We start from the raw sequence: 18,527 nt of genomic DNA, 5'->3' as shown, positions 1-18,527 counted from the left end.
GTCCTTATTCTTTCCTCATTATAATAGGAGTGGCATGTGACTGGTGGAACTGTCATACAATGTGACCAGCCAGTATCCTAACATGACTAGCCAGTATCCTAACATGACCAGCCAGTATCCTAACATGACTAGCCAGTATCCTAACATGACCAGCCAGTATCCTAACATGACCAGCCAGTATCCTAACATGACCAGCCAGTATCCTAACATGACTAGCCAGTATCCTAACATGACCAGCCAGTATCCTAACATGACCAGCCAGTATCCTAACATGACTAGCCAGTATCGTAACATGACCAGCCAGTATCGTAACATGACCAGCCAGTATCCTAACATGACTAGCCAGTATCATAACATGACCAGCCAGTATCCTAACATGACCAGCCAGTATCCTAACATGACTAGCCAGTATCCTAACATGATCAGCCAGTATTCTAACATGGCCAGCCAGTATTCTAACATGGCCAGCCAGTATCCTAACATGACCAGCCAGTATCCTAACATGACCAGCCAGTATTCTAACATGGCCAGCCAGTATCCTAACATGACTAGCCAGTATCCTAACATGACCAGCCAGTATCCTAACATGACCAGCCAGTATTCTAACATGGCCAGCCAGTATCCTAACATGACTAGCCAGTATCCTAACATGACCAGCCAGTATCCTAACATGACTAGCCAGTATCCTAACATGACCAGCCAGTATCCTAACATGACCAGCCAGTATCATAACATGACCATCCAGTATCATAACATGACCAGTCAGTATCATAACATGACCAGCCAGAATCATATCATGACCAGCCAGTATCATAACATAACCAGCCAACTGTCACAGCACATCAAAGTGCCTCATGTTTAGCCAGCAGCAGACCACCCTGCATCCCACTGCTGCCTTGCCTCTGAAGCTAAGCAGGGTTGGTCCTGGTCGGTCCCTGGATGAGGGCCAGTAGGAGGCACTCTTTCCTCTGGTATAAAAAAATATCCCAATGCCCCAGGGCAGTGATTGGGGACAATGCCCTGTGCAGGATGCCGTCTTTTGGATGGGATGTTAAACAGGTGTCCTGACTCTCTGTGGTCACTAAATATCCCATGGCACTTATTGTAAGAGTAGGGGTGTTAACCCCGGTGTCCTGGCTAAATTCCCAATCTGGCCCTCATACAATCATGGCCACCTAATCATCCCCAGCTTCCAATTGGGTCATTCATCCCCCCCTCCTCTCCCCTGTAACTATTCCCCAGGTCGTTGCTGTAAATGAGTGTGTTCTCAGTCAACTTACCTGGTAAAATACAACTTTAATAAAATGTCAAACAGAGGGACTGGGAACAGAGGGAATAACATGTTATTCCTATTGATTTCATCCTCTCAGTTCTATTCTAAACGTCACAGGTTCAGTACAGCAGCATTGCCACGGTAACTGTGTACCCAGAAGTGCTAGTGCCAGATCATAGAAGCTAAGGTTCTTCTGATTTCTGAATCTGGGTCAATCTTTTGTTCTGATTTAGCCTTCCATCAGTCTATAATTGCATTTTGTGCATATTTAAAATGACTACCATTTCCTATCTTACTACTACCACCTCACTATCATGATGTCTGTCCTTGATTCACGTGGTTACTAACGCCACCAAAATGGCTACTACTAGCAACAGTTCAACTACCTAGTACACTGTTCTCTCTCTAATTCAAGGTTAAGTGAATCTGTTTTGGGGGAGCCACTGTTCTCGTCACCGAGGCTCCAAACAGAGCGCCCTGTCTCCCTGGCTTCAGGTACCGTAGATAGAGCTACATAAAGTAAGATTCCATTCAACCGCCAATCAAAGCACCAAAGGATCTGGGTGCAAAACACAGTTATTAAGCTATTCCAAAAGTCAACTTTGAAGCCGAATCTTTAAAAATCAATCAAAATAGTTTTTTTATGTAGTCAAATTGAAATTGACTTTGGGTCTTTACAGAAAATGTCAATGCTTGATCTGTGAAACATCTTCATAGCTGTGAAGATGAGATTGTTAGTGTGTCAGTCAGGCTGGCACGGACCCACCACAGGAACAGACAGAGCCTCATTAGCCCAGGCTGCGTCCCAAATGGCACCCTGTCCTCTGTATAGCTAGTGCAGTAGGGTGCCTGTCCTCTGTATAGCTAGTGCAGTAGGGTGCCTGTCCTCTGTATAGCTAGTGCAGTAGGGTGCCTGTCCTCTGTATAGCTAGTGCAGTAGGGTACCGTTTGGGATGCTGACACACACAGCACGCCACGTGTCCCATCACACTGGCATGCGTCTGGCTCTGACTGTGTGTTCGCTAATGAGGTCGATGATCTCTTCAAATCACAAGTGTTAAAACAGCAAGAGGTTACATGCACTAAATGCTGCTGGTGATTTGGCTGTGAGCACAGTACTGAGAAGTCCCATTCAATCCAATTAAAAACGGAATAAACATTATTAATCTCTGATGGGCAATTATACAACTACTCCGTCCTCTCGTAGATACAATGCATTTAGCCTTCCATCATTCCTTTAACTGTGTAACTTCAATGCGTAACTGCTGTTCACCATGTCTGGTCATCATGACCTTCATAGCTAAGTCCTACGTCCACAGTACCCTCTGGGCTTCAGTGGATTCCTTCTAGTCAGCCAATGACGTCATAAAGGTCTCTGTGCCCCTGTTGGAACCCCTGGAGTGCTCAATAGGATATGTGCTCAACATGCGCACAATTGAACACACACAGATGCACACACACATCGCTGGTTGACCTCACTCTCCCCTTTTAGGCCAACTGAGCTGATGATGTCATTGAGGTGTGGATCCAATTTGTAAGTCGCTCTGGATAAGAGCGTCTGCTAAATGACGTAAATGTAAATGTAAATGATTAGGGTCCATAAGCCATGGCAGGCTAGCAGCAGTGAGGCTGGTTACCCACAATGCATAGCTCCTGTGTGCATACAACTGAGGGTCAATGGACAGTTGGGAAACTATAGTTTGAATAGCATAGACCACACATACACAAATGTATGTGGACACCCCAACATCATGCTTTGGGGCTGTTTTTCTGCAAAGGGACCAGGACGACTGATCCGTGTAAAGGAAAGAATGAATGGAGCCATGTATCGTGAGATTTTGAGTGAAAACCTCCTTCCATCAGCAAGGGCATTGAAGATGAAACGTGGCTGGGTCTTTCAGCATGACAATGATCCCAAACACACCGCCCGGGCAACGAAGGAGTGGCTTCGTAAGAAGAATTTCAAGGTCCTGGAGTGGCCTAGCCAGTCTCCAGATCTCAACCCCATAGAAAATCTTTGGAGGGAGTTGAAAGTCTGTGTTGCCCAGCGACAGCCCCAAAACATCACTGCTCTAGAGGAGATCTGCATGGAGGAATGGGCCAAAATACCAGCAACAGTGTGTGAAAACCTTGTGAAGACTTACAGAAAACGTTTGACCTGTGTCATTGCCAACAAAGGGTATATAACAAAGTATTGAGAAACTTTTGTTATTGACCAAATACTTATTTTCCACCATAATTTGCAAATAAATTCATAAAAAATCCTACAATGTGATTTCCTGGAAAATAAATTCTCATTTTGTCTGTCATAGTTGACGTGTACCTATGATGAAAATTACAGGCATCTTTTTAAGTGGGAGAACTTGCACAATTGGTGGCTGACCAAATACTTTTTCCCCCCACTGTATGTATGTATGTATGTATGTATGTATGTATGTATGTATGTATGTATGTATGTATGTATGTATGTATATATATATATATATATATATATATATATATATATATATATATATATATACATATATATATACACACACACACACACACACACACACACTACCGTTCAAAAGTTTGGGGTCACTTAAAAATTCTTGTTTTCTAATGAAAAGCAATTATTTGTCCATTAAAATAACATCAAATTGATCAGAAATACAGTGTAGACATTGTTCATGTTGTAAATGGCTATTGTAAATGGAAACGGAAGATTTTTAATGGAATATCTACATAGGCATACAGAGGCCCATTATCAGCAACCATCAGTCCTGTGTTCCAATGGCATGTTGTGTTTGCTTAACCAAGTTTATCATTTTAAAAGGCTAATTAATTAGAAAACCCGTTTGCAATTATGTTAGCACGGCTGAAAACTGTTGTGCTGATTAAAGAAGCAATAAAACTGGCCTTCTTGAGACTAGTTGAGTATCTGGAGCATCAGCAATTGTGGGTTACAGGATCAAAATGGCCAGAAACACAGAGCAGTGAAGAGGCGACTCCGGGATGCTGACCTTCTAGGCAGAGTTGCAAAGAAAAAGCCATATCTCAGACTGCCCATCTTTAATTAATCTTTTATTTTTATTGGCCAGTGTGAGATATGGCTTTTTCTTTGCAACTCTGCCTAGAAGGTCAGCATCCCGGAGTCGCCTCTTCATTATTTAATGAAGCTGCCAGTTGAGGACCAGTTGAGGACCTGTGAGGCGTCTGTTTCTCAAACTAGACACTAATGTATTTGTCCTCTTGCTCAGTTGTGCACCGGGGCCTCCCACTCCTCTTTCTATTCTGGTTAGAGCCAGTTTGCGCTGTTCTGTGAAGGGAGTAGTACACAGCATTGTACGAGATCTTCAGTTTCTTGGCAATTTCTCGCATGGAATAGCCTTCATTTCTCAGAACAAGAATAGACTGATGGGTTTCAGATGAAAGTTCTTTGTTTCTGGCCATTTTGAGCCTGTAATCGAACCCACAATTGCTGATGCTCCAGATACTCAACTAGTCTCAAGAAGGCCAGTTTTATTGCTTCTTTAATCAGCACAACAGTTTTCAGCTGTGCTAACATAGTTGCAAAAGGGTTTTCTAATGATCAATTAGCCTTTTAAAATGATAAACTTGGATTAGCAAACACAACATGCCGTTGGAACACAGGACTGATGGTTGCTGATAATGGGCCTCTGTACGCCTATGTAGATATTCTATTAAAAATCAGCAGTTTCCAGCTACAATAGCCATTTACAACATTAACAATGTCTACACTGTATTTCTGATCAATGCTATTTTAATGGACAAAATAATTGCTTTTCTTTTGAAAACAAGGACATTTCTAAGTGACCCCAAACTTTTGAACGGTAACATATATATATATATACACACACACACACACACACATACACACACGTTGTAGTTTTTTTAAAGGAACTCGATCTGGATATAAACTTACTGTTGAAAGTTTTAATAGCAGAATGCACAACGTGCAATTTACCTTAGAGAGCTATTTATAACTTGTCAGAAATGTCCAGGGTCAACCAGCCCATGTGAGATGTTTCCACAAATTGATTGGACATGATTTGCAAAGGCACACACCTGTCTATATAAGGTCCCACAGTTGACAGTGCATGTCTTAGCAAAAAGCAAGCCACAAGGTCAAAATAATTGTCCGTAGAGCTCCGAGACAGGATTGTGTCGAGGCACAGATCTGAGGAAGGGTAGGAAAATATTTATGTAGCATTGAAGGTCCCCAAGAACACAGTAGCCTCCCATCATTCTTAAATGGAAGAAGTTTTGACCCACCAAGACTCTTCCTAGAGCTGGCCGCCCAGCCAAACTGAGCAATTGGGGTAAAAGGGCCTTGGTCAAGGAGGTGACCAAGAACCTGATGGTCACTCTGACAGAGCTCTAGAGTTCCTCTGTGGAGATGGGAGAACCTTCCAGAAGGACAACCATCTCTGCAGCACTCCATCAATTAGGCCTTTATGGTAGAGTGGCCAGACAGAAGCCACTCCTCAGTAAAAGGCACGACAGCCCGCTTGGAGTTTGCCAAAAGGACTCTCAGACCATGAGAAACAAGATTGTCTGGTCTGATGAAACCAAGATTGAACTCTTTTGCCTGAACTGCTGCTCTTTAATTATTTAAATGTTTTGTTGTTTATTTTTTACTTAACACTTATTTTTCTTAAAACGGCATTGTTGGTTAAGGGCTTGTCAGTAAGCATTTCACTGTAAAGTTGTATTTGGCGCATGTGACAAATACAATTTGATTTGAATTGAATGCCAAGCGTCACGTCTGGAGGAAACCTTGCACCACCCCTACGGTGAAGAATGGTGGCGGCAGCATCATGCTGTGGGAATGTTTTTCAGTGGCAGGGACTGGGAGACTAGTCAGGATCAAGGCAAAGATCAACAGAGCAAAGTACAGAGAGATCCTTGATGAAAACCTGCTCCAGAGCGCTCAGGACCTCAGAATGGGGGTGAAGGTTCACCTTCCAACAGGACAACGACCCTAAGCACACAGCCAAGACAATGCAGAAGTGGCTTCGGGACAAGTCTCTGAATGTCCCTGAGTGGCCCAGCCAGAGCCCGGACTTGAACTAGAACAAACATCTCTGGAGAGACCTGAAAATAGCTGTGCAGCAACTCTCCCCATCCAACATGAGAGCTTGAGAGGATCTGCAGAGAAGAATGGGAGAAACTCCCCAAATACAGGTGTGCCAAGCTTGTAGCGTCATACCCAAGAAGACTCCATGCTGTAATCGCTGCCAAAGGTGCTTCAACAAAGTAGTGAGTAAAGGGTCTGAATACTTATGTAAATGTGATATTTCCGTTTTTTATTTTTAATAAATTAGCTGACATTTCTAAAAACCAGTTTTTGCTTTGTCATTATGGGGTATTATGTGTAGATTGATGAGGGAAAAAACAATTTAATCAATTTTAGAATAAGGCTGTAACGTAACAAAATGTGGAAAAAGTCAAGGGGTCTGAATACTTTCAGAAGGCACTGTAAGTATCAAAAGTAAATGGAATTGCTAAAATATACTTAAATATCAAAAGTAAAAATCAATTCCTTAAATTAAGCAAACCAGACGGCACAAATGTTTTATTTTAGTTTTTTTACGGATAGCTACGGGCACACAAAATTTACAAACAAAGCATTTGCTTTTAGTGAATCCACCAGATCAAAGGCAGTAGGGATGACCAGGGATGTTGTCTTGATAAGTGTGTGAATTGGACCATTTTCCTGTCTTGCTAAGCATTCAAAATGTAAAGAGTACTTTTGGGTGTCAGGGAAAATGTATGGAGTAAAAACTACATTATTTTCTTCAGGAATGAAGAGGAGTAAAAGTAAAAGTTGTCAAAAATATAAATAGTAAAGTAAAATACAGATGCCCCCAAAAAACTACTAAGGTAGTACTTTAAAGTATTTCTACTTAAGTACTTTACACCACTGGACACAGGTAGGTCAGATGATGTATAGAATTGCAAGAAAATGTGCTTTAAACCTGCAAAACTCTCTCCACCAACAAGAGGGGTGTTAACAGTTTGTGTCATGAACAGTGCTTGTGCCCATAGAAATAGATGTGGCGGGGCGCGGGATGTTCCCCAATGCTGGAAGGGGGGGGGGGTCCAGAGTGAAAAGGTTTGGGAACCCCTGCCCTACAGAGTGTAGATCTCCTAGTGTTGACATTCCAGTGGACTCCATCACCATTTGTATTTTGTGAGGCGTGCGATGCTTCATGTTCTGTGTAGCGACTACAATATTAAATCACATCTGACTTGGCTGCTCTGAATTCGTGTTCGTCCCCTCCCCCACTTCCTGTACCGATAGGAACACAGATAGCAGGACACACACACACACACACACACACACACACACGTACACAAACACACACATTTACTCTGCATCCGACACAGGCTTTGAATGCATCACTTGGAAAGCAATTCACGTAATCTCAGCTAGACCTACAGTCAAAAGGCACACAGACTCAGTAATCAATACAGCCAAGAATAAAAACGCAGCTTGTGAAACCATGCACCTCAGCATCCACAGCGGAGGACATTCCAATGTCCTGTAAACATTGGTCATAAACTACATTTCCATCAATGATGTATATGAACCCTGGATGACTGAAGCCACCGTGCAGCCACATTGGCACTCCTCCATTGTAAAAAATAATTTTGGAAGCTTCAGAAATGCATTTATTAAATGTCTACATTCGTTTTTGACACGTTTATTCTATTTCAGACACCTTAAAATGAATACTTTTAAATTATATTATGTGTTTTGTTTTGAGAGTACTAACGTTGGTTGCTGTCCCCACTACAACAACAAAGAAATACTTAAATACATGTAATCTGTAATTGAAACATTTAATTGATCTACTGTAGGACTGCTCCTACTGGGGAGTGCCAATATGGCCGACCGGCGGCTTCAAAGCCTCTCAATGGCCAATGCATAGCATCAGCAATCCGGGGTTTATATACGTCATTGGTTTCCATCCAACCATTTCATTAAGATGAATTACCTGACAAAAGTCACAACTGGGCTGTTGGAAATGCCTGTACAATTTTTATAAATGCTGTCGTGACGTGACTTTAACATTAATCTGAAGACTGTTATTTATCTAAATCAACTAACTATGTTTAAATTGTTACCCGATTAAATTAATCATGTAACAATTAAATCATTAGGATCTGGGGCACCACGAGAGCGGTCCTTTAAAAGAGTTACCATCTCCCAAATTAAACTCTAAAAAGGTCTTTACCTAACACATCTATAAACAGTCAACTTATTAATCATAACCTCGTATCATCATTCTGAGTCGTAACCTCCTTGCGTCTGCAAAAACCAGAGCCTTAATTATGATTCAGTACTACACAAATTGGTTTAATTATTTACTAGCTAATTAAATGGGAACACAGGAAAAACACACACACACTGTACCGGTTATTAACTGGAAACTTAATTAGATGAAAACAGGTCCCTAGCAGAATGACAACAACATTGATGCTTGTTAAAGAAGAGAGGGAGAGGGACACTTAACATTGCCACATTCAGAAACTACTCTCCTCTATAGTAACCATATACTTTGCACACGAACCGCCGCCCTCTTTGAGTAAGAAATCATGAATGTACATTTTACATTTACATTTTAGTCATTTAGCAGACGCTCTTATCCAGAGCGACTTACAGTTAGTGAATACATCTTTTTTTATACTGGCCCCCCGTGGGAATCGAACCCGCAACCCTGGCGTTGCAAACGCCATGCTCTATCAACTGAGCTACATCCCTGCCGGCCATTCCCTCCCCTACCCTGGACGACGCTGGGCCAATTGTGCGCCACCCATGAGTCTCCTGGTCGCGGCCGGCTGCGACAGAGCCTGGATTCGAACCAGGATCTCTAGTGGCACAGTTAGCACTGCGATGCAGTGCCTTAGACCACTGCGCCACTCAGGAGCCATGTATTTACGTGAAATGCCTGGATCGCCGTGCATCTCTCTCGGTGGACAGGACCGCCCTGGAAAGGGTGTTGGGCCTTCTCGCGGCACGCTTGTAAAGGGTCTGATTGTCCAAAAAGTTCCAACAAGTCTTCTACTGTTGTTCTCCTCTGTAGTTGTCCGGTATCCAGTGACTTGTCATGTAGTCCTGAACAGAACTACAGAATAGATTTTCCTTCCATTTGCTCTTGAAGTTGCTTCTTTAAAGATAGGCTAGCCAGCCGTATCGATGATTCCCAGTGGGGTGATGGGCGTGGCGTAACGGGATGGGCCTACTTCAATTCGCTTTCGAAGATACTTTACTTAGGACAGCCAATCAGCCGTACCCGTGATTGACCGGGGAGGTGAGTTCCAAACCATTTTAAAACGTGTAGCGGCCGCTCTGCGTCTTTCTGGTCTAATGTGTTAATTCGTAACCCATACGCTCTGCTCAAAAGGGGGCGGTTCCGTCAGGCTAACACACTTTCTGACCTCACTTTGGGCGGCGACTACTAACTGTGCCAAGTTATGAAAAACAATCTCAATATTACTTCTCAAATCCCATCCCTCTCTTAACAAAAAAATACTTCCATCATTTTTCATATTACACGGACAACGTATAGGATGGACACTTCCTACATGTAGTGGGTATACTTTCCAAGTTATAGTATTTCCTTTATAATATTTTTAATGACATCACAAAATAACAAACAAAATGACCTTAGTGTCCAATAGATCACCTCTGACCGTTCCCCAAGTTCTACGTTAGGAATATAATTCCAGTATTCGCTTTTGAACGTGTTAAAGTTTCAGCAAGGAAAAAGTATGTTGAAACAAAGACATTCCTTTGGGGGATCTTGAAAGGGAGAGCCTGGCCTTCTTTGTTGATTTATAACAGGGTGTGAGCTGTTAACCCCCCTCTATGGGTGAGAGGGGGTCTGATTTAAGTTATTCATTGCAAACCTGATCTATTTGGATTCTCGTGGACAGTCATGACATGCAGTTTATTAGGCTATAGATGAAATAAGTTATGTGCACCCATTTAGCAAAATGTTGTTGAAAAGACAACTATGCTCGACGTCCAATCTATGTTCGGTTTTGGTTGAAAGTTGAAAAGACGTATTTTTCATGTTGAAAATGTATTTTTTTTATGTTGTTGAAAAGACGACTATACAAATACGTCCATCTACGTTCAGTTTTGGTTGAAAGTTGAAAATACATTTTTCAGGTCGTTGCTTCAATGACTTGAAAACTTGATTTTAACGTACTTGCATACACATGGACACAGTATCAAAAATTGGTCTATGAATTTTTTAAATATCATACATCACTCCAGTATCTACACACAGTATTTATTTACATCAATCAAGTGCTAATTGTCTTCATTCCACTACTGAAAAAGCATGAATCAAATCACCTGCTCATATTGGTCCATATTGGTCCTCTGTAGCTCAGCTGGTAGAGCACGGCACTTGTAACGCCAAGGTAGAGGGTTCAATCCCCGGGACCACCCATACACACACAAAAAATGTATGCACGCATGACTGTAAGTCGCTTTGGATAAAAGTGTCTGCTAAATGGCATATTATTATTATTATATTTCAAATATCCGACATGACAAAAGATACATTTTTAATTATTCCTTGGCTCACCATTAAATGAATTATTGCCAACACATATTAACAAAGAAGTTTCCATTCGATTTTGATATTTCATATATACATTTCATGTAACATTTAGTAATCATGATTTATGCAACCAACTGAGAATTTATTTGTACAATTATATATTGTAGACAAACAATGGAATAGAACAGGCTTATATTTCCGGTTGGGCATCCTACTCTCACTCTTCCAATCAATGGCATCAACATATTGGAAAACCAATCAACCAATCAATCAACCAACTCTTGCAAAACCGATGAGCAAATATGTGAAAAAGCAACACACATATCTTGGTCCATCTTAGTATGAAAAACAGTATAAATTCAGTATGTATATTCCACATGTCAAAATTGTACATGGTATGTACAGTGTACAAAACGCTATGGACACCTGCTCTTTCCAAGACTGACCAGGTGAATCCAGGTGAAAGATCCCTTATTGATGTCACTTGTTAAATCCACTTCAATCAGTGTAGATGAAGGGGAGGAGACAGGTTAAAGAAAGATTTGTAAGCCTTGAGACACGGATTGTGTATGTGTGCCATTCAGAGGGTGAATGGGCAAGACAAAATATTGAAGTGCCTTTGAACGGGGTATGGTAGTAGGTGCTAAGCGCACCGGTTTGTGTCAAGAACTGCAATGCTGCTGGTTTCTTCACGCTCAACAGTTTCCCGTGTGTATCAAGAACGGTCAACCACCCAAAGGACATCCAGCCAACTTGACAACTGTGGGAAGCATTGGAGTCATCATGGGCCAGCAGCCCTGTGGAACGCTTGACACCTTAAGGAGTCCAAAGCAACACTGTATCTTGGTCCATCTTAGCGTAAAAACGGTATAAATTCAGTTCTCCAGCAGCTTCCAGCACACCCTCTGCCACACCATGTCTGAGGAGAAGCGAGGGACTAGCACTTCAAAACACCAACCCTGTAACTCTTCTGATGAATGGAAAAGTGTTGCAGTTGACAATCATTAATGCCGGAGGAACACCATGTTGAATGCAGCTTTGCTTACCACTGTGTCCCTGAACACAAGCCTTCCCCAGTGCATGGGCCACAATAGTCAGGGAGCAGTCTTTTCCATCTGGTAACAACACAGTGTATTGACAGTGAGTGACACACAATAACATACATGTTCAATGTAGACAGTTAAAAACAACAATAAATAGGCCCTTAATAAGAATGTACTATATTGCATTAAATAACCACCATCTGCATGGACATACAAACCTTTGAGCCTGACAGGTTCTCTAGCGCAGTCTAAGGATGTTTATAAAAACTACTTAAATGCTTAGTCCCCTCCCATAATCAAACAAGTATATTGGCAAAGTTTAGAGCTTGTCAGTGAAATATTACCAAATTGAATTGTTTTTTCACCATACAAACACGTATTGTTCTTGTATCATATCTACATGCGTATTGGATCGTCCTGAAAGAGAATGATAAACCTTTTGGACCTGATTAATGATTTTGCGCACTTAAAACATGTTTGACTAACTAACTAACTAACTAACTAACTAACACAAATCGTGCAGTAATCAAATGTATCACGGCAGAAAAGTGCGTGCTGGCGCACCAACAGTAGGTAAATTTAGCCAACCTCTTTCCTCTCTTTTAGCGACATATTAAGCCCCTCTTACGAGCTAACTAACTAGCTAGCTATGATATTATGATGGATAACTACAGCAAGCTAGTTAGCTAGTTAACAAACCAGCTAGCTATGCTTTCCCGCCTTGTTAACTAGCTACGTAACTTAGCATCTGACTGCAGACTGTTAGCTGCTAGAGTAAAAAAATGTTTTATAACGTTAGCTATCTAGCTACATAATCTAACAGTTAGCTACACACACCAATGACTAGCTAATCCCCAGCAGTAGCTAGCTAGCTACATTTGGCCAACTATTTGTCCTCGTCTCCCCTTCTTAGTGGCTTTTAATGCACCTTTCTCTCGAACTATGATAGCTAGTTAGATAGCTATATTGAACAAAAATATAAACGCAACATGCAACAATTTCAAAGATTTTACCGAGTTACAGCTCAAATAAGGAAATCAGTCAATTGAAATAAATTAATTAGGCCCTAATCTATAGATTTCACATGACCGGGATTACAGATACCTTTAAAAAAAAGGTAGGGGCATGGATCCAAAAACCAGTCAGTATCTGGTTTGACCAGCATTTGCCTCATGCAGCGCGACATCTCCTTCGCATAGAGTTGATCAGGCCGTTGATTGTGGTCTGTGGAATGTTATCCCACTCCTCGTCAATGGCTGTGCGAAGTTGCTGGATAATTGCGGGAACTGGAACACGCTGTCGTACACGTCGATCCAGGGTATCCCAAACATGCTCAATGGGTCACAATGTCTGGTGAGTATGCAGGCCATGGAAGAACTGGGACATTTTCAGCTTCCCGGAATTGTGTACAGATCCTTGCGACATGGGGCCGTGCCTTATCATGCTGAAACATGAGGTGATGGCGGTGGATGAATGGCACGACAATGGGCCTCAGGATCTCGTCACAGTATCTCTGTGCATTCAAATTGCCATTGACAAAATGCAATTGTGTTCATTGTCCGTAGCTTATGCTTGCCCATACCATAAAACCACCGCCACCATGGAGCACTCTGTTCACAATATTGGCATCAGCAAACAGCTCGGCCACACGACGCCATACACGTGGTCTGCTATTGTGAGACCGGTTGGACATACTGCCAAATTCTCTAAAACGACGTTGGACGTGGATTATGGTAGAGAAATTAACATGCAATTATCTGGCAACAGTTCTGGTGCACTTTCCTGCAGTCAGCATGCCAATTGCACACTCCCTCAAAACTTGAGACATCTGTGGCATTGTGTTGTGTGACAAAACTGCACATTTTTGAGTGGCCTTTTATTGTCCCCAGCACAAGGTGCACCTGTGTAATGATTATGCTGTTTAATCAGCTTCTTGATATGCCACATCTGTCGGGTGGATGGATTATCTTGGCAAAGGAGAAATGCTCACTAACAAAGATGTAAACAAATTTGTGCACATAATTTGAGAGAAATAAGCTTGTGGTACATTTCTGGGATCTTTATTTCAACTCATGAAACATGGGACCAACACTTTACATGTTACGTTTATATTTTTGTTCAGTGTAGTTAACCCATACAGAAAGTTAGATAGTAAGCAAATCAGTTAGCTAGCTATGCTTTCCCAACTTGTAGCTAGTCAAATATATTTAGCTATCCACTTCTGTCTGTGTTGTAACGTTAGTTAGCTAGCTATCTAGCATCTGCATTCTATAGAAAAGTCTAGAGAAAATAATAAGTTTGCGACCTGAACAGATTACAAAAATGTTTAGAAAATGATTCTGACAAAAATGTGTACTTACAGTCCCCACTCTCGCATGTCCTCAAGCTTTTGAAGGTCGGCGCTGTGCTGTGTGGCTTCTGCGTGGTCGCTGGAGGAGTGAATGGAGCGAATGGCTCAATCTTTTGTTCTCCTAGCACTTACGCCGTAAGGTTGTCACAGAAGTAAATTGGTGGTTAAAATATCTAATTCAAATAGTTATACATTTTGTTGTTAAATTGTGCACCCATAAGATTACAGGCCATTTTCACTCATATTCTGCATTATGTCAGAACATCTGACAATTTGACAAGCTACATTTGTCGAAAAACAAATAATATTTTATGAAGATTGTATTGTGGATATTTCCATGAAGCCACCATAATTTAATCCATATAGGCTATGCAATATATGATTACTTTCATGGATCTCATGTTTTCAGAGAGTACAGCAAGTGATACAATTTTTGGCCGACCTGATATAGCCCATAACTCGACATCCATGGATGTCACCTGCTGAGTGGGCAAGGTGACGAGCTTAATTCTCCTTTCCAATAAATATCGAGGGTCATATTCTGGTGAAATGATGATCGATGCTTGGCTGCCATTTGACAAATTCGAATAATATCGCTCTTATCCACCATCATCTACAGTGAGGGAAAAAAGTATTTGATCCCCTGCTGATTATGTACGTTTGCCCACTGACAAATAAATGATCAGTCTACAATTTTTTAATGGTAGGTTTATTTGAACAGTGAGAGACAGAATAACAACAACAAAATCCAGAAAAACGCATGTCAAAAATGTTATAAATTGATTTGCATTTTAATGAGGGAAATAAGTATTTGACCCCCTCTCAATCAGAAAGATTTCTGGCTCCCAGGTGTCTTTTATATAGGTAACGAGCTTAGATTAGGAGCACACTCTTAAAGGGAGTGCTCCTAATCTCAGTTTGTTACCTGTATAAAAGAAACCTGTCCACAGAAGCAATCAGTCAATCAGATTCCAAACTCTCCACCATGGCCAAGACCAAAGAGCTCTCCAAGGATGTCAGGGACAAGATTGTAGACCTACACAAGGCTGGAATGGGCTACAAGTCCATCGCCAAGCAGTTTGGTGAGAGGTGACAACAGTTGGTGAGATTATTCGCAAATTGAAGAAACACAAAAGAACTGTCAATCTCCCTCAGCCTGGGGCTCCATGCAAGATCTCACCTCGTGGAGTTGCAATGATCATGAGAACGGTGAGGAATCAGTCCAGAACTACACGGGAGGATCTTGTCAATGATCTCAAGGCAGCTGGGACCATAGTCACCAAGAAAACAATTGGTAACACACTACGCCGTGAAGGACTGAAATCCTGCAGCGCCCGCAAAGTCCCCCTGCTCAAGAAAGCACATATACAGGCCCGTCTGAAGTTTGCCAATGAACATCTGAATGATTCAGAGGAGAACTGGGTGAAAGTGTTGTGGTCAGATGAGACCAAAATCGAGCTCTTTGGCATCAACTCAACTCGCCGTGTTTGGAGGAGGAGGAATGCTGCTTATGACCCCAAGAACACCACCCCCACCGTCAAACATGGAGGTGGAAACATTATGCTTTGGGGGTGTTTTTCTGCTAAGGGGACAGGACAACTTCACCGCATCAAAGGGACGATGGACGGGGCCATGTACCGTCAAATCTTGGGTGAGAACCTCCTTCCCTCAGCCAGGGCATTGAAAATGGGTTGTGGATGGGTATTCCAGCATGACAATGACCCAAAACACACGGCCAAGGCAACAAAGGAGTGGCTCAAGAAGAAGCACATTAAGGTCCTGGAGTGGCCTAGCCAGTCTCCAGACCTTAATCCCATAGAAAATCTGTGGAGGGAGCTGAAGGTTCGAGTTGCCAAACGTCAGCCTCGAAACCTTAATGACTTCGAGAAGATCTGCAAAGAGGAGTGGGACAAAATCCCTCCTGAGATGTGTGCAAACCTGGTGGCCAACTACAAGAAATGTCTGACCTCTGTGATTGCCAACAAGGGTTTTGCCACCAAGTACTAAGTAATGTATTGCAGAGGGGTCAAATACTTATTTCCCTCATTAAAATGCAAATCAATTCAGAACATTTTTGACATGCGTTTTTCTGGATTTTATTGTTGTTATTCTGTCTCTCACTGTTCAAATAAACCTTCCATTAAAATTATTGACTGATCATTTCTTTGTCAGTGGGCAAACCAACAAAATCAGCAGGGGATCAAATACTTTTTTCCCTCACTGTAGGTAGGCTACACGCACTGTATCTGCGAGCTGTTGGCTAGATCGCATGTGCCAAGACCAGCATGGGAACATTTGCTTTATAACGCAACAGTTTTTAAAGAAAACATTATCAGTAGAGCTGAAAATGCAATGGAAACCCATCTAACTTTTATTTTTCATTCGGTACATGGGAATTTAACATCAAAAGTTATTTGTATGTGCACTAGGTCATCACGCACAGCCTTCTATTCGCAAAAAGTCAGTTTGACAGAAACATCTCTGGTGGGAAAATGTGCATATTGTTTTATGCAGATTTGAGAATATTCACATGTAAATCTGTCGCAAATTGCATGGAAACCTAGCTATATACCTCGATTAAATATTCCTGTCAGTTTGATTGGAGGATCCAATCCAATCCAAACTCAAAGCAACATTCCGCGATAGATTTGTAATACCTCACTAGCCTACTGTGTGTAAGGCGAAGCTAGGCTACAATAGGATGTCATATCACTAGGGGTACTTGTCGTCAAGCGATAGAGGGATGCCTGCTTGACATCAGTGTCCCAGAAACTATGCCCATCCCCATGTAATGTCTGCAGCTCTCCGAGTTAAAGCTGTTGGCTATTTGTCACACATGCTGAACTGTCAACTCTCACCACATGTATAATACATCTCAGTTACACCAGGCAGGTACCCAATGCTGCTTCCCATTTTGCCTCACCTCCATCTGCCACCTCCTCCACATTCTCCCCATCCTTTGTTTCTTGCCCCAGGATGACCGTGGTATGAGCTCGCACTGCAAATCATTTGGAGAGTAAAGGTATTGCGTCAAACAGAGAATCATGTGTCTTGGACATGGCTAAAGGTAGATATGGTGTGCTGTGGATTTTTACAATCAATATAGCTGACATCGTGATTATAGCCTACAATATGTCACGTTTTAGTTCATATGCTTCATTAAGAGTACTGTATACTCTTACCACAGGCAATACGTGTCTATAAAAGCATCAGACCTCAAAATAATCTCTGTCCATATTACAGTTCTTGAAAGCCTTACAGTTTTCACTACTTTTGATCATGTTTTTCCAGTCAGGTACTTGCCTTCGTTCCATAAAACGCTGACATTGCCTCACATTCGTCCTTATGCATTGATGTCACTACAACCACAAACATTTCCACTTCCAGCATTTGCTTATACTGAAGGAATGTACACATTTGTAAATATGTGTGCATACTGACACCTAGTGGTAGGGAGTTGTAGCACATGAGACTGTCAGGGTTGTTAACATCTGGGCAAGTCATAATCAGATTTTAAACTTAACCCTAACATTAACACCACCGTTAACTTTAACTTTATGCCTAACCCTAACCTTAAATTAAGAACACTTTAGCAAATTTTGACTTTGCCACTTGCCCATCTAGTGGGAACCTAGCTGTCGAGAACCCAAGGGGGCCGACAGCTTCCCTAGTCTTGGGTTCTCAGCTGAACATATCGACCACAGCTGGCTCCATGGGAACTACAATCTCGATGCTCTGTTTAAACATTTGGAAAGCGTTAATAATCCTTGCTTGCGATACGTTTTTGGAAACCCTCTACATACACTACCAGTCGAAAGTTTGGACACACCTACTCATTCAAGGGTTTTTCTTTATTTTTACTATACTTTACACTGTAGAATAATAGTGAAGACATCGAAACTATGAAATAACATATATGGAATCATGTAGTAACCAAAAAAGTGTTAACAAATCAAAATATATTTTATATCTTCAAATAGCCACCCTTTGCCTTGATGACAGCTTTGCACACTCTTGGCATTCTCTCAACCAGCTTCATGAAGTAGTCACCTGGAATGCATTTCAATTAACAGGTGTGCCTTCTTAAAAGTTAATTTGTGGAATTACTTTTATTCTTAATGCATTTGAGGCAATCAGATGTGTTGTGACAAGGTAGGGGGGGGGGGGGGGTATACAGAAGATATCCCTATTTGGTTAAAGACCAAGTCCATATTATGGCAAGAACAGCTCAAATAAGCAAAGAGAAACGACAGTCCATCATTACTTTAAGACAT

The 18,527-nt window shown here is 41.7% G+C and overlaps 1 protein-coding gene across 4 annotated transcripts in view; it reads right to left on the bottom strand.

Moving 5' to 3' along the window:
- Nucleotides 1-18,527, bottom strand: part of eml1 (EMAP like 1) — a 95,947-nt gene that overhangs the window by 62,488 nt on the left and 14,932 nt on the right. For 3 of the 4 annotated variants that reach the window (XM_041847230.2, XM_041847231.2, XM_041847232.2), the window contains exon 2: nt 17,177-17,251. The exons of the other annotated variant lie outside the window; for it this stretch is intronic. In XM_041847230.2, the coding sequence (XP_041703164.2) occupies nt 17,177-17,251 (75 nt within the window). The remainder of the gene's footprint in view (nt 1-17,176; nt 17,252-18,527) is intronic. 4 annotated transcript variants of the gene reach the window in all.

This window comes from Coregonus clupeaformis, chromosome 21, assembly GCF_020615455.1.
Source record: "Coregonus clupeaformis isolate EN_2021a chromosome 21, ASM2061545v1, whole genome shotgun sequence".
Taxonomy (NCBI): domain Eukaryota; kingdom Metazoa; phylum Chordata; class Actinopteri; order Salmoniformes; family Salmonidae; genus Coregonus; species Coregonus clupeaformis.
This window is presented reverse-complemented; position numbering and strand designations above follow the sequence as displayed.